Here is a 23,115-nt window from a genome sequence, read left to right as displayed (position 1 = left end):
TGAAATTCAGGGGCAAAGAGGTTAACTTTAAAAGAGAGAAGGGATATATTATGTTATCTGGATTAAAATCACTTAACCTTGCACAAGCTCCATTTCTGCCTTTGATCAAAAGTGAAACAGAATAAATGTCTCAAAGAACTGTTGTGAGCATTGAATGAAGAGTTTTACTTTCTGGAAATGTAGGATTACTAAGAAACCTCAAATTGAAATTAATAATCCCAACATATTTGTCATAACTATTAAAAAAGTGGAGGGATGAGTTAAAAACTATTGCTATGAAAAAAGTCATCTATATTTCAGCATTTCTGCCAACTTTATCCAAATTTATTAATTTTAGGTGCTAAGTTCAAGCAAATGCATTTAATATTTTATATAAAACTCCTAAATTTGGCTATTGTGGATCTTCAGAAATAATACCAAACTTATTTTATAGTAAGTTTGGTAGTAAATCACCTGTAGACTTCAACATTTTATAGGGAAGTTAAGATATCATAGATGGAATTTAGTAATATATAGTTATTACAATTTCCTAAGCTTGTAGGTGAAAAAAAAAAACATACTGAATTAGATTGTGTTACTACTCAGTGGAAGAATCCAAATAAGGAAAAACAAGAAGTTTTTTGACTCCCAAAATCTGGTTTATTCTAAAAACTGAGTATGTTAGAAATGTAATCCATAGGATTCTGGTTTCCAGCCAAGGTTTACATTTTGCTTTGGAAATGTGTGAACATCATTTTTTATCACTAACCTTTAGTTCTGGCATCCATTAAATTAGCAGGTTGGTTTAAATTAATCCATTATGTACATGGCACAATGTGGAATCAGAATAGTGTGGTAGAAAGTTATCAGTACATGGGTTTGGTCTCAAATAAATGTGGGTTTCATCCTGTCTTTGAAGAGAAGTCATACCTTGGGTAATTTCTTAACTGGTTTGAGTCATTGTTTCCTTATCAGTAAAGCAGAGACAATAACATGTACCTCAAAGGTAAGTGTAAAAAACTGTAATACAAAATAGTGCATTCTTATTACATGCTAATCAGCTTTTCCACCACCACCCCATCATTTCAACCTGGTCAAGAGTGTCTACTTGCAGGAAAATTTCTCTTATCACAAGATCTTTATACCTCTGTAGCACAGCAAGAACAAGACTAGACTACTTGCTAAGAAAGTACTCATAGTCTTCACATGAGAGTAAAGCAAATGTCAAATATTATCCCTTGTCATAGTGATTATTATTTTTTTGCACAGGCAAAAGGGTTAGGGATTATTTCCATAGGCATGGTGATGTTACTTTTTATGAATGTAAATGCAAATCAAATACAAATATTCCCTTGAATACAGTAGATTGTTTGCTATGCTCTTTACAGAAGGAGGCCAGCATGATACAATACACAGAGAAGAAGAGGAGCATTTGCATTTAATGACAGTCCTGCAAGAATGCAACCCCACCACCATATGCCACAAGCACATGCTTGTTGATGAGAAAGGCATCAGAAAGTCTTTTTGCAGACAGTACACACAGTTTTCTGCCTTTTTTTTTTAGTACTGTTGTGTAACATTGTCACAAACTTCTAATTAGGTTTCATATAATTATGTTCATGTCCAATAATCTCAGTGTCAAACTCTAGTTGCAAAAAATATTTGAATGCAAAGATTCAAGAATATGTCTTTGAGGGAATGGATGCTGATTGCATTTTAATATTTAGCATAAGAAATCTCAACATGTTTATCAGAAGGAACTGAAATCATTATACAAAGACTGCAAGTTTAAAGTCTTTTGGGGGAAGAGAAAGCATGACAATTGGAATTAACTATATTCAAAGGGTTTTTTATTTTCTGAAAAAATATAAAATTTTGTATCTTACACTACAAAAAACATGTACACAAACCAAATGCACAGAGAACTTCAAATGGAGAAAAAAAAATACAGAAATGCTAGTTCTTCCTTGAATTAATGCTGAGGCATGGATCTGAGCTATCCCAGTGCCTAACACAGAATAAAATAACTCTATACAGTTGCTTATAACCTGCCTGAAACTAAAACATTAAAATGAACACATTAACAAATGACTGAGTCTAAGTTTTATCCTCAGACTATTATAAATGAAATTTACACACTTTAAAATAATTAATTATAAAACTAATAGCAGTCTAAAGAAGAACAAGTATGTTGACCACTGAGACTTCTACTGTTAAGACAGCCCAGCCTGAATAAACATGATGTATTTTGCCACCATCAACTTTTTTCACTTACATTTAGAAGAAAAAAATGACATTCAATTCTGATTATTATAAAAGACTCTTTTTAAAAAAGAATTGGTGTCTTTCCCTAAGCAATAATTATGTGGTCATTCTGAACAAGAACATTCAATCATCTATGTGTAAAAAGACTTTTTCATAAATCAACAAGAAATGAAAAGAAAGTTCTTATCTATTTCTTCTTTGATACATTGCTATATAATTAACAGCATAATAGAGAAAATATTCAATGTAACCAGCTGTGCCTCAGAGTTGAAAAAATGATGACTTATTCTAGTTATTAATTCCAGATAAAACTAGCACTTTGTTTATTCATTATCATCATCATCATCTTATTGTACCTACTTTTATTTTGAGGTTACACATCTGGCAGGACATAAGCAAAGACAGTTTACTATCATACTTATCTTTCTTTTTTTCTTATTTTTAGAAAGAACAAAATGAGAAAAGAGTCTTATTCTACTACTCAACATCATACATCTAGTAAATTTCTAACATCTGACTCAACTGGCATTTGCCATCCAATGCACGATTACAGTAAAAAATGTCTTCCATAGGTAAGTATCTCTGCTTGTGCTTCTGAGAGCCCACTTTACATGGGATAAAGAATGGTGGTTAAAAAAAATCTTTTAACTTTCACATGGAGATTAAATAGCAGACATGCAAATACATTAAGTGCTCAATGATATTAATTTTCCATTTAAACTTGAGATAGGAAACTATTTCTTCACCATTGCGCACTGGTTAGAACTCTCACAAACTGAGTTAAGGGTGTTATGTATTGTTTTGGCAACTCTAAAACTAAGAATGCTGATCACATGTAAGTTTAGATAGAGTATCAGAATATAATTTTTACAGTAATCCTACAACTTCAGAATACTGACTTGGTGATTAAAACACAAGAAATAAAACACATGCACATCAATTTTTTTTAAATGGGAAAATCAAAATTTTCACCTTTTAACATACAATGCACACATTTCTAATGGCCAAGGAGAGAAACTGAGTATGTCATTTTTACATGCGAGCAAATGGCAAGATTAGAAAACAAATTATGATTGATAAAAGCAGTCATTGAGCGACTTCAACAGGTATCAGTAAGTTGAAAATTATTTCCTGCTTGTACACCTTTTTCAAAGTTAAACACTGAGAAAGACTTATGGTCTAAAGGTATTGCTATTGTTAAAATAACATTACGTTTAATTTGACAAATCTATCTTATGTACTAAAATTATTGAATCTGTGTTTTACTTTCGGTCGTCTGCTGGGTGACAATATTAACCAAAAGGATAAGAAATCACACAATCAAGATTTGTCAAATCTTGCCCTGGGTTACTGCCTCACTGTATTTCACAAAAGCTGCTTCTCTCCTTGTTCCACTTCTCACATTTATAGATGAGATTGGCACTTCCCAATTGGTGACATATCCAGTGGTGAACAAATATTTTAGAAATAAATTATTTTCTCTTTTTTAAGGAGGAGTACATCATATAAAATCATATTGACATTCCTTAGAAAATCTCAACCAAAGTGAGATAGGGATGAAAGCTATGTGTCTATTTAACTTTCATCTCAATTTACTTTTGAAAATATACATCAAGGTGGCAAAAGAAGTAAACAAATTTAATTAAAATTAATTTAAAATATTCTCTTGTGAAAAAGAGAAAACCTTCATTAAAACATCAAATTCCAGTTGCTTAGATACACTCCATCCTGACCTTGCAATCATCTTGGAACAGATAAAGCTGGAGAACAATTTAAATATATTTGTTATGTATAAGTAACTGTGGTCAGTCAAATCAAATTTAATTTTATGGTAGTTTACCTTTTTAATCGACAAATATATTCTTACTTCAAGTTTCTCAATTGTTACTTTATCACTTAGATTAGATTGGTTTTACAAAATTCAGTAAGTGCAACACAATCTCTGATTATTTTGTACAAAAGGAACTAGTTTACTATTTTTCCTGAAATGAACAAATGCATCTTTCATAAAAGTGATGCCTGCTTACTTGTGATTTCATCAAAACAAAGTTGTATCCATCTCTAGTTTCTTCAGAAATTTCACTAAACTAATATAATTAAGCATAGTCTGTGTGGACCCATGGTACAGTATATAAAGAATTATAGCTCTACTTGGACAGGACTCAGTATATCATTTGAAATTGTTTAAAACTCTCCCCCTTTCTCCCCCTATATTCTTTAGCAAAGAGCCACTTAAGTGAAGGTGGGTAGGGTAAAAGGAAGAATTTATTCCTTTACATGCTAATGTTTGACTGAAAGAGGTGTTTGGGAGAGAGAGAGGGAATACTGACAATATAATGCAAGTATGTTCCTTACAGATGTCACTAACCCAGGCTACTCCAATACACTATTGCTGTTGACAATCTGAAGTAGGCTGTATTTTGTTTAAATGCTGTGCTCCTTGAATAATCATGTCATTTCACTATTTATAAAGTGTAACAATACAAAAGAACTTGATTATTCCACCAAGGAGCGCAGTTTTGTTCAGGTTCTAAAAAATGGTTTAATTTGTATCACAGCACAAATATCACTCTTCACCAAGTTTGGTTCATAGCATGTACAGAGGACATTTTATATTTCTTAATAAGGCCAATTGAATAGCACTTTAGATTGGCTCCTCAAGATCAATTCAATGTAACTGAATACAAGATAAAATTACCAAAGGAAAAAACAGCCATCAACAAATAAAACTGGTCAAGCCTTGCCGTAGAGAAAATTCCAAAAGGAAAAAAAAAAAATGGATGTATTTGACATCCTTCCATTGCTGCTTTAGTATCAAAATTTCTAGAGCTGGGCCACAAAGGAAATGGTTACAAAGGATTAACACTTAGGAGTAATGCTTGGTGCTATGTCCTGGATTTAACAATATTAACAGAAGTCTGCACAGTTAAATCCTTCTACATCCTGCTGAAAATGTGCCCTTTGGTGTCAACTTTGCTTGACAAGATATTTTCTGGGACTCAGAAAGGTGAAATTTCTTACAGGGGTGTAAGATTAATGGCTAGAAGAACTGCATTGTCACAGATATCACAAAATGTTTTTAAAACACCAAAGGGGATTTAGCCTTATAGACATTTCCTGTTACTGAATAGAGAGATTTAGCAGCTTTTGGACACATGAGAGGAAAAAAGACACAAGCTTTTGTTAGATTTTGTCTTACTGCTTCCCTATTTCTCCTATTTCTAATATACCCTGGAATGCTTGTTCCTGAATGTTGCTAAAATTAAAATACTATTAACAATGCAAGCTGAATGGTAATACACATATGTGCAAGCCACACACACACAAAACTTCAACGTAAATTGATTCCTGGGTATACAGCAAATTATACAGTATATACACATTTATTACCTAGTAGTATCTAGAAGAGCAACTAAAAGTAAACTTTATAACACAGAAAAATAAATATACACCCTGTATTGTACTTGTCCTTGATCAAGCAACATATTTATACACTAGTTTCTATAACTTAACGCTGTGTAACAGCATTTAAAATTACAAAAGAAGATATCTATTTAGAAATTATCTAACCATATTGCTCTTCAATACACTTATGTAGACAATTAAGACTTGAAGTAAACGTCAGTAAATTGCAGCTTTTGTTAGCCTACAGATGGCTATCAAACTTTCCTTTCAAGTAGATTCTTGGAAGTTTTGAAAGGGGCTGCCTTCATTCAGTCTAAAAAGGTGCTATATATAGTTATATATTTCATGTATAAAATTTTGTAGAAGTAGGGAGAAGGATTTTGTTGTTGTAATACAAGATAGTGTTTAAACTTCATGTTCTTATTCCATGCAGGTTATATTTGCTTCATGAAAAATGAAGACAGCAAGAGGAAGATAAAGAGATTTTAGTAAAACACTGATTACAAATTCTGTGGCTGAAACAAATGCTCTCTTAATGTTTAGAAATCACTGAGTTTTCCCTTTTTCCCCTTTGTTTTTTGTTAAAATAAATCTCAGAGCTTGTTTACAAAGTGCAGAGTCATTCACTTGACGAAGTGACAATAAACAAGTTACAATGGCACCATCCCGTTGACCAGCTGCACCTTCATTTCTTGAAGGCTGTTCATAATCTTCTTCTGGTGACCAACAAGAGTCACTCCAAGCCGTCTCAAATCCCTGCATGAAGAAAGCACACATTGGATGTATGTATTGACTCAGTTTGTAGCACAGTACAATACCTCACGTTGGCAAAGAGGCAAACCTTTTGCAGAAGCTAATTAGATTACAGTCCCAATTTAGATATACGGGGTCCAATTTTCAAACGCAGGCTCTAAAATTGTATGTTAAAATCTGTTTGCAGTCAAAAAATATTTACAACAAGAAGTGATATACATACTTGCCCTCCCCTTTTGGATGATTTTTCGGATGGCACAGAGCAGGGAAAAAACAAACTTGCACATTCTCCCAATAAATATTTAAATTAAAGGGTACAATTTCATTGCATGGTTTTGAAAACATGGACCTACAATATGGATGATCACTTTTTATTTTACTAAAAGAAGCATAAAATATACTTTAAAAAATTTCATAGCTAAGCAGTTGAAGACCAAACTTTTCAAATGACTCAAGTCAGCACAATCATCTTGTATATTGGGTATCTTCAGGGGATAATCATCACTACATTGCTTTGATAACACTGAAAATATTTTATTTTTTACTTGGAATCCAAAGTAGCACAGCTTTCTTTCTTTATCAAATATATCTTGGTTCTATCGGCGTTTAGAGCATTCTGAAGATTACACGCTATCAAGAGATCTTTTCAAAAAAGATTTTTATATTATTTCTTTTTAACAAGCTTATTATTCAAAATAAACTTACAAATGTTTAGATTCTTAAACTAATAGCATATTTTGGCATTCAAAGCCAGAGCTCATGGTTTTTAAATATTGTTTCACAGAATATCTAGGAATTCTATTTTTCCAAAATATGCATTTGACAAATATAATAATTCAGATATGTTTGACAAATAATAATGTTAATTATTAAAAAACTGAGCACTAGTGATTCAAGATGTTTCAATGACAAGATTTTAAAATGTTTGCCATGTTAGATTTCCTTAGATAATTACTCTGCTTAACACATTATGCTAAAAGGAGAATATTTTTGCATCAGTAAATGTACTAATTTCAGACTGTCTTAGAATTCTTTAGAATTGGATACAATTGCACTGCAATTATAGGTAAAACTGAATAGTTTTGGACGCTCAAAAAATCTCTTAATTGTCAGAGGATAGAAAGTTAATAAATGGGTACTTAAGTTCTATGTGTATTAGTATTGGAAATATTATTTATCTAAGGGATGTGGATTTGATCCCTGGGTCAGGAAGATACCCTGGAAGAGGAAAGCCCCCTCCAGTAGTCTTGTCTGGAGAATTCCATGGACAGAGGAGCCTGGTGGGCTACGGTTAGTCCATGGGGTCACAAAGAGTTGGACACAACTGAACAGCAGAGTTGAAGCGACTTAGTAGCACCAGAAAGTAATACATCAGGTGTCTTTTTCCTTTTATGTTTTGTTGATTTCTTATGAGAGTTTTAGCAAATGGCAAATAGCTAAAGAAAAAGCAATGAACACTTATGGTGGAAACATTTCTTCATTTGAATGTAAATGTGAAACATTTAATTTAGAAATTATTATAGCTACAAGACACCAGAGTATAATAAAATTAAGAATAATGAGGCAAGGAAGACAATCATCAACAAAACTTAAAAACCAGTAAAATTTCGGTTTAAACAAAATCACTATTGTTAGTTATGAATGGGCTTCCTTGGTGGCTCAGCTGGTAAAGAATCCACCTACAAAGAGGGAGACCTGGGTTTGATTCCTGGGTTGGGAAGATCTCCTGGAGAAGAGAATGGCTACCCACTCCAGTATTCTGGCCTGAAGAATCCCATAGACAGTCCATGGCGTCGCAAAGAGTCAGACAGACTGACTTTCACTAGGCATGAATAGATTGTAAAATAGCTAATGGCAGACTAACATAGGAACAAAAGAGATTTGTGTTTAATCTTGTCTTTTTTCAATTCAACCGGGGTTTCTGAGCCTTGCCCCTGTTAACATTACAGGCTGGATAATTATTTGTTTGTAGGGGCTACCCTGTGAATTGAAGGACATCTACCAGCATGCCTTACCTGTTCCCACTAAATACCAGAAATACTGGATGGCCACTGGCCCTTTGTCGTAACAAGACAAAATGTCTCCAGACATTGCAAAGTGTCCCTTGAGTGGAAAAATCTCCGTTGGCTAAGAAGCATTGCGATAAATATAATAAAATAGGTAACAATTAAGATGTCCTCTTCCTATATGCTATGAAAATATAGAAGCAACATGATATAGATTTTTGTTAATTTCCTTTTATGGATGAGAAAACAATTTCTCATTTCTCTGAGATATAATATTGAGCAAAAAACTTTAAATTACATGCAGAAATTTATTAATATGTGAAATGAAAAATCTGTATATATAACATCAAATATCCAGAATTCCAAAAGAAAGAAGATATTTAATGAAGGAAACAAAACACATGATTATTTGACTGAATCTATGGTAATCCAGTCTATACTTCATGGCAACTACAGTTATGGGCTAATTAACACTGTCATATTTCCGCATATAACATGTATTATGAATTATGAAGACAATTTATGAGTGCTCACTACCAAGTTTTGGACTTACATCAGGAGAAAAGGGGATAAAATTTCTTAACCTGAAAGCAGTCAATCTCTACTAGAGAATGTTAATAATTAGAACTTGAAATAAAGTTTAAAACATGTTTTATCATGTTTTATAAACCTGCATGTGGTTCTGACAAAGGTTTGAAAGCAATGATTTAATATATACATACTTAAACTGCAGAATCCATATGGCTAATCCAATTATTAAGAATGAGTTTTTGAAAATAGCTATTATAGTTATTCTGAAAGACCTGAAAAAATATTAGACTTTCCTCCTCAAACAGGGTGAACTTTGCATGTATAATACTGAAACCTTAAAGTGTGTGTGTTTCTGGAGTGTGGTGCATGGGCGTAAGTGTGTATGTATTCCATATTCCAAGTCTTGGTTGCTTTGCCTCTTATTAAATCATTAGTTTGACTTATTTTTGTTTCCACTGTCTTTATCTGTTAATATATCTACATATAACTTCATTCTCTGCAAATAACCACAAGAAAGAATCTGGTTCAGTGCTTTGGGAATTTACATTTTTCATGACATCTATATCATGCTAAAGAATGAATATTTTAAGAAATTGTATTTGATTAATACAGTTAGAAAGTTTGTGTTTATAGGCAAATAAAACCTGACCTTCTTCAGAACATTTCATGTATCTAGATGTTAAGTTAAATTTGTTTAAATTTTTCCAAGCACAAAATTTTATTTAGGGTCATCTTATGACCTGATAATCCCCTAACATTCATACAGAATTTCATACCAGTGAAATTCTCTATCCTTCTCCTCTCTCTTCTTACATTTCACCTCCCACCTCTATCTACACCTCTTTCCATGGGATAAATGGATTTATGAAAATACAGCACTCAGTTTTACATACTGTCATAAATTACATGTCTTTAATGGAATGCTGTTTTTGAGGTCTGACCTGTCATTTCAAAAGCTGTCAAATTAATGTGCAGAGATTTAGAAAGTAGCATGATTATAATGCTGCAGTGTACATTTACCTTTACACAATGTGATTTTGAAAATGTGGGGACAAACAAGATTATTCATGCAGTTAAATCTGTTCTCAGGAGCAAAGTTTTTTCTTTAAAAATTCCATTTAATATTTTCCTACTAAAATCACAAATGAGAATTAAAAAGGTATTAGGAAAATATTTCCTGTAAAGGTTAAGTAACTTTATTCCAATATTGATAAATACACTATGGTATTTTCTTTAATGTAGCTTTGTTTCACATTTTTATGATTTCCAATAATTTCCATTTTACTTCTTAAAGCACCTATTAAATGGTCTATTTAACAGTAATAATGTGAGAAATTTGATAAAAATAAAAGTATTTTCCATTACATGATAAAGGTGTTACTCTATAATTATTTTTGAAAAAAATACTTGAAAATGTGTTATTTTAATCATTTCATTTATCTATATAGGAGGTTTTGTAGCAAGGGAAAGTTTTAGGTGTGTCCCCTTTACATATATGATACTAATTTTATCATGACCACGTGTAATCTTAAGTAATACCCAAAGCCAATTGAATGATGATAAACTAAATTTCAGCATAGGCTTATGAATCTAAACATGATTGACTAATATTGTTACATAAAAAAGTTTTAATTCTGTCAACAAAACATGATTAGTTTTAGAAAAGCTGTAAATATAAATGAATTGCCCTTGTTGTGACAACATTCCAATCTTTTTTTCAAATGTTATTTCCTAATATAAAATAATGGGAAACACTGGTATTATGGTGTTAAATGGCAGAATGAAAAATAGAAACTAAACAAGAGGTTTAGTTGATGTTGGAGCCAACTCTTGATTATTCAGGATGTAATTTATCCACTGGTAGAGGAAACATTCCCTTACATTCTTCTCCCTTCTGCTTTACACATCTTTTAGCCATATCACTGGTTACTTAGCCCCACCAACACAGGCTGGATAGGAGAAGGGAGAAGAGAGCTTAGTGAACATTCACTAAATTTCAGTGTTTATTCTTATTGTCATAGTTTTATGATGCAATTGTATATTTGGGATTTTTTTTTTGGTTCACTTCAAAGAATCCTGATAATCATTATACATGTACTGTACAAGGTATACATATATCTTGGCAAGAGAGGACTTAACCATGACCTAGCTATAAGTTTCAATGACTGAGACCTTGTAAGAGTCACACTGGATGTTTTAGCTTACTTACGCAGAACACAGAGGATAGTAAGTACTCATATGTGTTCTTTAGGCATATAATAAATTTATCGATAAGTTAATGACTTTATCGATAAGTTAAATTGGGGTTGAAAGTAAAAGTGAAAGTCGCTCAGTCATGTCCGACTCTTTGCAACCCCATGGGCTATACAGTGCATGGAATTCTCCATTTGAGTTAGTGTGCACAAATTTTGGCTCTAGATTTGTGACACTTAATTTTAATATTTCAAGGCCCTAATTTAATAAATAAGTAAATAGGAATTGCTTCAGCTTACACACGATTGGTAAAATAAAGTTTACCGGATTTTATTCATTTTCTGAATAATCAAAAGTTGACAGTACTGATCTGACAAGAAGTTTAAAAAACAGCTGTGATACTGTCCTTATTTCCAATATTTGGATTCAGTGTGAAACTCACCTCAAGCTCACAGATCCCCCTGCAGACCATAACTCCCTGCACTTAAACACCACAGTACAGATTGCATCATTGCTGCTACAATAATTGTCATATGAGCACCGTACGCAGAACAGCCAAGTTTAGGCACAGAGAACAGCAGACAGAAACATCTGAAGTTGAAAGCCACTTTCGTTGAATACATTTTAGCTCTAAGTTCTTAAAATATTTCATTTCTATTCCACATCAAGCCTTACATATATGTGCTAGCCAAAAAAACATAGATAAAATTAAACTTCTATGAAGGAAATTGTCACCAAAGTATGTGGTTCTGAAAAATTATAATTGTTTCCTCTTCCTTATTCAAAATCCATCATAAGAACAAATTTGATGGCACAAATTATATTAATAACATATTTTTCTTATGTGTGTATATGGCAGTTTGGTCTTTTGCTTTATATTAATTAATTTTAACTTTTTTCCAAGCATTTCTTACAAGTATGAATATATTCTTCCAGTTCGCAGTTTCAAAATTATACTCTGGCAATAATACTTGTATATCTTATTTCATTATAGTTTATACAGGTTACATAAAATTATTATTTAGACAGGGCCTAGTGACTAAACAACAACAAAGACCATGTAGAAATAAATCTTTAACTATTTAAGATTTTGTCTTTGTCTTTACTAATATTTAAGTTCCTTTGTCATAGTCCTTAAAATGACTGGCTTTTTTTTTTTTTTTTTTTTGGTCAAGAGCAAGCAAAATGCACATATAATCTTTTTTTTTATATTCTTGACCAAACAAGTAACTGATCACTCATTCTTCTGTGAGTTATTTAACATAACATTTTGATAAATATGTTCTTACTAATAGGGGGAAAATGTGGTCAAAAACACAATAAAGAAGAAGACATGTGGTGGATTCTCCAATAAATCGGCTTCACTTAAGATTGGTTGGCTCAGTTCCTAGTAAGGAATGTGGTATTTATAGTCCCAGGAAACTGAAGCAATTGACACATTGAGACCAACATTCTCTGAACAGGAAGATGTTGGCAAATCTCTTAATTTCACCTTATTCTTAGGTCAGAGTAAATAAATTAAAACATAAAATATCTGAAAGGAGGCAATACAGAAGGCAACATGCTATCAAAGCAACAGAGAGAGAAGAAACTGACCCATGTAGAGAAGATTTGACCAGACAAAAATACAGGAAAATAGAAGCAGGCTGCAGACCATCACAAGATGAAAGAAGCTATTAAGTCTTGAAAGAAAACATACAAAATGAGAGAGTTTTGAAACGGAAGGGACAATAGAAAAGCAAACAGAAAGGAATTATTCAAAATAAAAAAAAGTGAAACCATAATGTAAAATATTCAACATATTTATAGTATTTGGGGGCCCCAATGAAAGTAAAACAGAGGAATTAATGCAAAAGCCATTATTAGTGATTATAACTATTCTGTTAAGGAGAAACAAAAAAGTAGTGGATATAAATATATACATGTATATGTGCTATTTTAATAAAAAGAGAGACATGGTTTAATGCAAATAGTTTTATTATATATTTACAAGTAATCTGACATTGGGTAGAAGAAATACCTACAGTATCATTTTAATATAAAATGACAAATGACTTTAATAAATTAAAATGACCATTTTTACTGAAAAATTAAATAGCAATCATGTAAAAATAGTTTTAAATTATCAATAAATTTTTCTGTTTACTATTTCAAATATAGTACTAATGAGTTTTTCGAGTGTCCAAAGAAATAATGGGAAAAGTATATGTGCTCTCAAGTAGATATGATCTAGTGGTGATGGTGAGAATGATATTCAATAAATTAAGATAGCCAGCTAAGTAGTGATTTTAGGTCCTTTTAGTTATAGTTATGAAGAAGAGAAATTCTGAGAAAGTGACATTAATTGGTGATCAGTGATGGTACCCTGTTACCTTTTCTGTGGATAGGCAATGAGTTCAATGAACCAGAGAATGCCAGAGTAGAAATGGTGAGAACCAAGTGCTCAGTGTTCATATTATGTGATGTAATGGAAGAAAGACTGTGGTTTAGTGCTTTAGAAAGTTCTACCATGCTTTAAAACTTACAACAATATTTTAACCTTTGAATGTGTAGGCAATTTGAACTGTTATTATTATATTCATAGGTTAAAACATCATTTGTGTTAATGTAATCCAGATGTAACCACCATAACAACAGTTAGTTTTCACAAATTACAAATATTAGGCTAAAATAATGACACATACAGAGTATATAATAAAATTCAAACAACTTACAACCTTAAATAATTCAATTTTTAATTCTAGTGATTTTTACATAATAAGATCTGATAGATTTTGTCTTAAACGTGCAAAAAGAAGAGGGCACAATTGGTTTCCACTGAGATTGTACCAAATAGCAAAAATCAAGGCAGGGTCTACTATATCCTTGGATTGCAAGAATATAAGATGCACCACTGATAGAGTAAACAGGATGAGATTCCTGCCCAGGAAGCTTTGTTTAAGCTGTTGTTATCTGGGTATTCACCCAAGCCGAAACTTAAAGAGTATGTTTCGTTGTTATAGGGCTAGCAGCACCAATTGTGCTTACAGTTTATTTTGTATTTACATTCATATAACACAAGTATCAGTAGAAAAACTTTTGTCAAGAAAACATCTTTTCTACAACACAAAGTACCAGTATTTTGCCAAGATGTTATTCCAGTCAATCAAATACTCAAATACTATTTGTTTGAAGCAAAGAAGCAAAGATACTGGCCACAAGTAGCATTAATCATGCAGTTGTTAACAATACAGGCTAAAAATGAAGATGCTTCTTTGAAAGCTGCCATACACGGACAAAGGTTAACTGATTTCCCTTGATCTCATCCAGATTGGTTTCTGAACAATTTTTCTCGCCCCAGCAATTATGTAAAAATTATCAGAAAAATTACTCACTCCAAGGTCACCTGAGCCACAGCGTCCATTGAACTGTATCCATTTTCCATGAAAATCTCTGTATATCGGCCCATTTTGATTGCTTCTAGCCATTCGCCTACTGATCTGTAGGCCCCAGATCCCAGTGAGCCATGTTCTGCCAATAAATCAGATACTCTAAAACACAAAAAACACAAATATTAAAAAATTTTATTGTAATATTAACTAATTACCAATGGATCTTTGAGTTTATAAGAATATTTATAGGAGAAAAATATACAAATGCTAACAAGGAAGAAAATAATTCAAAAAACAGAATGCAAAAATCAGCCTACTCAGATTTTTTCTATTCATAGTTAATAATGACTTATAATGGTTTGATAACTGAATTTTCTGTAACACAAAACATTAGCTAAAAGTTCCATGTTAGTAATTTAGATGTATTTATTTCCTACTGTGGTTTTGTTTGTAAAATACAGAAATTGCTACCAAATAGAGAGATGCAGGATAATTTGTGTAAAGTCAATTGCTTCTAGACTTTGCTAGAGAAACTTGTGCTAATTTAATCTTATTTCCTAGAAGACCAGAAATTAGTTATCTTTTATTTTATGCTCTTACATAGGAGTGCTTCTTAACTCATGTAGGAGTAGTAGAAATGAAAAGCAAAATGTAACCCTTAATATTAATACATAAGAAAACAAAATAGAATTAATCAAACTATGTGCTTCTCTTAACTATGTTAAATTTACACTCCTTGACCAATAATATATGAAATGATGATGATGATTTCTGGAAATGTATCCTAAGAAAATAATCAGGAAAATAACAAAAAATACATGCACACTTTTTTGCTAAAGAAACATCAATAGCAATTTAAATGTCCATCAGTGGGACTTTACTTCAGTACACTTCAATCATTCAGTTCAATTCAGTTCAGTCGCTCAGTTACGTCCGACTCTTTGTGACCCCATGAATCGCAGTACGCCAGGCCTCCCTGTCCATTACCAACTCCTGGAGTTTATTCAAACTCATGTCCATCGAGTCGGTGATGCCATCCAGCCATCTCATCCTCTGTTGTCCCCTTCTCTTCCTGCCCCCAATACCTCCTAGCATAAGTATCTTTTCCAATGAGTCAACTCTTCGCATGAGGTGGCCAAAGTATTGGAGTTTCAGCTTCAGTGTCAGTCCTTCCAATGAACACCCAGGACTGATCTCCTTTAGGATGGACTGGTTGGATCTCCTTGCAGTCCAAGGGACTCTCAAGAGTCTTCTCCAACACCACAGTTCAAAGGTATCCATTTTTCTGCACTCAGCTTTCTTCACAGTCCAACTCTCACATCCACACATGACTACTGGAAAAACCATAGCCTTGACAAGACAGACCTTTGTTAGCAAAGTAATGTCTCTGTTTTGTAATATGCTAACTAGGTTGGTCATAACTTTCCTTCCAAGGAGTAAGCATCTTTTAATTTCATGGCTGCAATCACCATCTGCAGTGATTTTGGAGCCCCCAAAAATAAAGTCTTACACTGTTGCCACTGTTTCTCCATCTATTTCCCATGAAGTGATGGGACATGATCTTAGTTTTCCTAATGTTGAGCTTTAAGCCAACTTTTTCACTCTCCTCTTTCACTTTCATCAAGAGGCTTTTTAGTTCCTCTTCACTTTCTGCCATACGGGTGGTGTCATCTGCATATCTGAGGTTATTGATATTTCTCCTGGCAATCTTGATTCCAGTTTGTGCTTTTTTGAGCCCAGCATTTCTCATGATGTGCTCTGCATATACATTAAATAAGAAGGGTGACAATATACAGCCTTGACATAATCCTTTTCCTATTTGAAACCAGTCTGAATTGGTCCATGCCCAGTTCTAACTGTTGCTTCCTGACCTGCATATGTTTCAACCATTAGTACATGACAAATACCTTTCTTTCTACTCATGTTCTCTGCACTTTCTCACATCCCATTTATACTTCAACCTACTTTGGTGTAGTTTCTTCCAAACCAATTTTATAAAAATTTCTCTGGTTAAGGTGAATAATGATCTCAATTATGTCAAAATCTGTGAAGATTTTTCAATAGGTCGCATGACTAACCTCTCAGAAACATTCAACAATCACCACTACTACCATCCCCCCCTTGCAATCTTACCTTATCTCAACCTTTTTTGAATCACTATTCTTTCTTTTGTGGCTTCCATAACTTGGTATGCTTCTCTTCGATCTCCTTTGCTTGCTCTTCTGTTTGACTTTAAAATTTGGAAGAAGCCAGGACACGGCCCTACATCTTCTCTACTCAGGCTATAACTTAACTTTGGGGAGTTTTACCCACTTGCATGCTTCAAACATCATCTATTTTTCTCTGATTTTCATCTCCTGCCTAAGTCGCTCATATATTCACATGTCTACTTCATGACTCCTTAGTTCTTGGGTTTCTAATCACAACACATCCAACACCACACTACTCATCTTCTACACATCCAATTCCTCCTGAAGTCCTCCTTCTTATAGTCTATGATACAACTGTCTGCTCCTTCCTTGTCTTCAGTCCCTTCACATCTCTAATTGTGTTTCTTATCTATTCTACTTCCAATCTGTTGCAAATCTGACCACTTCTCTCTGTCACCAACTTAGTTCAAGACATCATCATGTCTTATCTGCACAAGCACATTAGCTTATAGTTATTCTACTAAATTTTACTCTCACTCTCCACTCTAAAACTAAAGTTTTTTTTTTTAAGTTTTTATTTTATTTCATCTCTCTCTCCTGCAAGAGTTTGTTGCTCATTTCTGCATACTCAGCACCTACTCCACAGCCTGACACAGAATACACACATGAATATTTATTGGATGAATAAATAGATATTTTGTAGTAATTTGTAGTCAATAAATAGTCAAAGATTTGTTGAATTTGGAGAACAGGATCTTGAAGTTGAGATAATAGAAGAGATGCAATTTGGGATAATAGCAAAATCTAGAAGATGACTATGAAAAAGAGTTCAAGGTGGGTTAGAGACCAAAATCAATGAAGGAGAAAATTTCAAGGTATTGAGAAATATTTGAATATCATCTACATGGTTACTCAATTCACCTAATTTTGTGACATGTGTAGGAACAGAGAGAAAGAGACAGTGAATCAGGAACTAACACCTTTGAGAACCAGGACCTGTAGATGAATGAATACAAAATCAGGTAGAGAGTTATACAGCTCTCCCCCTACTAACTGCAGCTGATTGATTCCAGGACTGGCCTTCCACACAGTTAATACCCAAATCCATGGATGCTCAAGTTTCTTATATAAAATGATGTAGTAGATTCAGCCCTCTGCGTCCACACATACAAAGGGTTGGCCGTAGAGTCTTAAGCTAAATCTGTTAAAATGAAACCTAGTAATCTGAATTCTATGTAATACATATATAAAGTAATATGAAAATTTGTTGGATATTTTTCACTGCTCCCAACCTACAATGATGATGTTGAAATTAATACAATTTAGAACTTAAAATTTATCTTTATGATTTCCTTTCCTTACATCAACTTATGACAACATAATTCAAACAACTAGAGAGAAATACAATATTTTAGATGACAGCAAACAAATTAAAAGCAGTTATTTTGGGAATAACATAAGGAGTGATCTCTAAGATGCATTCTCCATTTGCTACCACAGAAAGCTAATGATGCCTGAACAGAGTTTGAAGATTCATTCCTCATTTGTGTTTAAAAATGACTCTTTGTCTAGTAAACGAATGTTTATACCAGAGTCACAGAACTTATGTAACTTTATCAATAAATTGTTTCTCATTTGGTTCATACTATGAGCAGTCAATTCAGCTACCAGCAGGATACCTTTTCTTGTAGAGAATGATAACTGCCTTATATATAATGAAAATAATAATCTGCTATATTTCCTAGTACATAATCAAAATGATATACTTTTTGAGAGGATAATTTTGTAATTTTCCAAGTAAAAGAGTTAAGAATTCTTTATATAAGGTAACATTATTTAAATGCATTTACATGCATTCAGAAAAGTTTAAAAAATGCTCATTTGCTCACACAAGTTTTTTCCACAAGATTACTCATTTATTAATTTCAAGTCCTGTTCAAACTACACAGTAAATGATTATCCAAATATTCATACTCAACTGGATAAGAGGAAAGAATCCTTTAAGGAGTTGTTGATGTTTATGAATATGACAGGTTGAGAAATCTAGCTAGGGAAATCAAGAGTAATTGTTATGTATCTCTGGTTTAAAATTTTATCAGTGCTTAACTGGCTTTTCCCCATGATCTTATAATCTTATATGTCTCCTCATCCAAACCTATGTGGGGTTCAAAGCACTAAGAGTACATATATTTGGGGATTTTTAAAAAATATTACCTGAATTTGGCTACAGTTAACATTTATCTGAAACTGGTAGGTTATACTATTAGATTAGGTATAGGTGTTTTTAAGTATAATTTAATCATTTATATTTCATTCATGTAAAGAAAATTATGCAAAAACCATATTCAAATAAATTAGTGTAATGTTGGTTCATAGGCTAGTATGTGTACAAAAATAATTTCATTAACTTGATATCTGTGGCATTAATCTGAATTTGCAATATTCAGAAAAATCTCTCCAGTCTGGCCTTGTACCTGCTTGATGCATTAACCAGTGTCTTCAAGCTACTTGGGTTACGGATCAGCTTGTCCAACATGTTGACAATTTCTTCGAATTTGGGCCTGCTATTTCGATCTTTCTGCCAGCAATCCAGCATTAATTGGTAGAGAGCAGCAGGGCAGTCCATGGGGCTTGGCAGACGATAGCCTTCCTCTACGGCTTTAATCACCTGTGTAAAGTGAAAGAGAACGGGTCCCCCAATGCCACAGATTAAATACAGAATAGCTTGAGAAATCTCCCACTGCTCAGTTGTATCCTTACTCTTACTCTTGCAATAACAACCAGCATCGCTGCCTCTAACACCCCCCATTACTCCTTTTGCTGCAAAATATGATGAAGAGAAACAATAGGCTATCATACAATATAAGATAGGCTTTCCTCACTTATGATAAAGAAAATAAATGGTAATCATTTTTACCTAAAATCTTGATAAAGAATGATTTGTAAAATTAATTGACATAAAAGCAAATAGTTCATACTTTATTTATCCTCACATTCTGGAATCAAATAGAGATTAACTTTTCTACTGATTTCTCTGAAAATGTAATGTCTTTTTAAAGAAAAATTATGTGTAGAATCACATTTTTTAAAATAATAGAAGCACAATTTTACTTCTAAAGAGACTTTTGGATGGCAAATGATGGATAAGTCAAAGGCTAAATTAGCATAACTGTCTCATGTATCATTTAATAATATTCAAGGTCTGGCTGTTTATTATCATCTACTGTTTTCAGTCTGGAATTTGGAATGACTGTTTAGTAGTGTGAGCATTACAAACATCATTGATTTAAAATGCAACCACACATATAAGCATCAGTCTAATTGTGAGATTTTTTTTAATCAAAAACATTCTTAATGTTGCTGCTGCCATCAAAATATCTAACTCCAGAAGAGAACTGTTTATGTTATCAAACAATAATATATATTTTATTCAATTATTTAAATTCTAATATTTAAATGATACCAAAACCCAATAATGATGAGCATATTTCTCAAATCCTATTTGAATATTTTCTTAACGATTGTTAAGATTTGACCTGGCAATTAGAAAAAATAGGATTAGAAAAGAGAGTTTATAAAGACAATCTTGAAGGGTTGGAGAGAAATCAGTCTTCTAATGATAAAGGAAACAACATCTGAAAAAGCAGGGGCAGATGGAGGAAGACAAAATGGCAGATTTCAGAGACATTTATCACACAGGGGTAGAGGGGATAGTAGAGAAAATTTTAGAGAGAAAAGAAGTTCAAGCCTTTCATGCTGGTTGATTTTTGCTGTTAATTTTAGGTAAGAACATTTATGGGGGTGGGAAATGTTGACAGGTATAATTTGGAGCTTGTTTTATTTGAAGTAAGTTTAGGCAACTGCAGATGGCAATTTGCAGGAATCTGGCTAGAGTACAGGAGATATTTGGGCTGATAATATGAATGTGAGGGTCATCAGCACTTGGTCACAGCTTGAAGTCGGGTGTAGTTTATAGCTCCCTGGGAAGGACACAAAATAAAGGTTCCTGAGAAGCACCAATAGTTAAGTTCAGGCAAAGAAACAAAAAGAACTCAAGGACTCTGAGAGTCATCTACTGCTTTAGTTGACTCAAAAACAATACAAAAAGTTAAAAGGCAAATCATAGTAGAAAATAGTTTAAAAATTATAACATATAGTTAACATATCTTGTGTATTAAAATCCCACACAGTATTGAGAAGTAAAATAATAAAACAACAAATGAGAAATAGGTACTAATAAAAAATTTACAAAAGAAAAAAGTGCTAAATCAATTCTGAGAAATTGTTATCACTAGTGATCAGATAAATGAATAGTAAAAATTAAAAGTGCCATTTGCACTCCTATATTAATGAAAGTTCATTTATTAATTTGCTTATTATAAGACTCCACATTATTTATAAAGACAATGGTTATTTTAGAATAATGTCTATGTAGCAGAATTAAATGCCTTAATAGAGTTTATATCATGAAATATTTTACTATGCAGTGAAAATAGTCATTCATATTTATGTAAAACCTGATATATCTTATAATGTGCTTGTCCTCAAAACTTGATACTAATTATGCCTATTTTTTTCCTTTGACATCTATTTTTAAAAATTATTTTCTTTCCTTCTCTGATGAGCTGGTCTTAAAAGTCAGGGGTCCCCAAACTCCAGGATCTAAAACCTGATGATCTGAGGTGTAGCTAATGTAATAATAACAGAAATAAAGTACACAATAAATGTAATATCTTTGAATCATGTGCCCTCTTTCCTCCTCCCCCAACACCCCATACCCTAGTCCATGGAAAAATTATCTTCCATGAAACCTGTCCCTGCAGCCAAAAAGCTTGGGGACCGCTGTTATATGTGATCATGAAATGAATAAATTAAACCAATTCCTTAGTTTTAAAAGGATTTGTAAGTTATTTGATCTGAGAAATTATTTCCAGACATTATTACTTAATTTTATTTTCAGCTGTAATTTTATATATAGATATAATACTCTGTCTCTAAGTTAACTTAGAACTTGGCCCAGAATTAGGTCATTGAATTTAATTCTAAATTCATCTTTAGAATTTATATTTAAAATAGATTTAGTGCTATAATTTTACATTTTATATTTGGACATTGTGCAGTTTTTTTTTTTTTAATTTTTACTTATTGTTCCCTTCATAGCTTGAGGGAGAAATGAATGGCGTTACTACTCTGGTGGTTTGTGAAAAGATAGAAATCTACCAAAGTTCTATGTAGGCTGTTCATTTTACCATAAAATTTACAATGTATGGCCAATGAATCATAATCTAATTAATTGACTTTGTTATTATGATTATATTTCTTAATGTACATGGTTGAGAAGAACAAATGAAAAGATAAAAAATAAATAAAAAGACAGCCAGAATTTTTAGACAACCTGGTACCATTTCAGACTTTATATCTGAAATATTGTCATATGCTATGCATTTTCTTGGCACTGACATGTAAATCAATAGTCTGAACACAATTTAAAGAATGCTGCCTCTCCTTCCAATAAATAAATCCCAACATGGAGCACTATTATGATAAGGCAGTAATTACCTGGTGGTGACTTTGATGGGCCCTTTCCATCACGCAAGAATCAGTGGGTTCATCTTTCAGGTACATACTTTTTTTGGGTATGGTTTGCTTTTGCTACCCACAGAGCTCTAGTTAGTATTATAGGTTGGAATGCCTGATCCACAAATGTGAACTCACATCTAGCATATCATATAACTAGAATATCCACATCATAGTGAAGGGTCTGTGAGCTTATCACATACATAATGACATGCTGGTAAATATTTAACAACTTTCTCTTCTTGAGGGGAAAATTTATAACATTGCTTTGTTGTTGTTGTTCAATTGCTATCATATCTGACTCTTTGCAATCCCCAAACTGCAGCATGCCAGGCTTCACTGTCCTTCATTATCTCAAATTCATGTCCATTGAGTCAGTAATGCTATCTAACCATCTCATCCTCTGTCACCTTCTCTTTTTGCCTTCAACCTTTCCCAGCATCTGGGTCCTTCCCAATGAGTCGGCTCTTCACATCAGATGGCCAAAGTACTGGAGCTTCAGGCTCAGCATCAGTCCTTCCAATGAATATTCATGGTTGATTACCTTCAGCAGCGACTGGTTTGATTTTCTTGCTGTCCAAGGGACTCTTCACCAGCACCAAAATTCAAAAGCATCAACTCTTCAGCGTTCAGCCTTCTTCATGGCCCAACTCTCACATCCATACATGACTACTGGAAAAACCATATGTTTGACAATAAGGACCTTTGTTGGCAAAATAATGTCTCTGCTTTGTAATACACTAAGTTTGTCATTGCTTTTCTTGCAAGGAGCAAGCCTTTTTAAAAAATTTCATGGCTGCAGTCACTCTATGCAATGATTTTGAAGCCTAAGAAAATAAAATCTGCAACTCTTTCCACTTTTTCCCCTTCTGTTTGCGATGAAGT

General features: G+C 32.9%; 1 protein-coding gene across 9 annotated transcripts in view; it reads right to left on the bottom strand.

Annotated features, from left to right (window-relative positions):
• Positions 1–1,812: 1,812 nt before the first annotated feature.
• Positions 1,813–23,115, bottom strand: part of EPHA5 (EPH receptor A5) — a 372,969-nt gene continuing 351,666 nt past the window's right edge. For 8 of the 9 annotated variants that reach the window (XM_020893703.2, XM_020893705.2, XM_020893704.2 and 5 more), the window contains 3 exons: positions 19,128–19,321; positions 14,507–14,662; positions 1,813–6,405 (listed from right to left, as the gene is read on the bottom strand). In XM_020893703.2, the coding sequence (XP_020749362.2) occupies positions 6,300–6,405; positions 14,507–14,662; positions 19,128–19,321 (456 nt within the window). In that variant the 3' untranslated portion in view covers positions 1,813–6,299. Of the gene's footprint in view, positions 6,406–13,850; positions 14,663–19,127; positions 19,322–23,115 lie in introns of those variants that run through there. The other variant, XM_020893707.2, reaches the window with a different exon arrangement.

This window comes from Odocoileus virginianus, chromosome 29, assembly GCF_023699985.2.
Source record: "Odocoileus virginianus isolate 20LAN1187 ecotype Illinois chromosome 29, Ovbor_1.2, whole genome shotgun sequence".
Classification (NCBI taxonomy): domain Eukaryota; kingdom Metazoa; phylum Chordata; class Mammalia; order Artiodactyla; family Cervidae; genus Odocoileus; species Odocoileus virginianus.
Note: the sequence above shows the minus strand (reverse complement) of the source record. Positions and strands in the feature narration are given on the sequence as shown.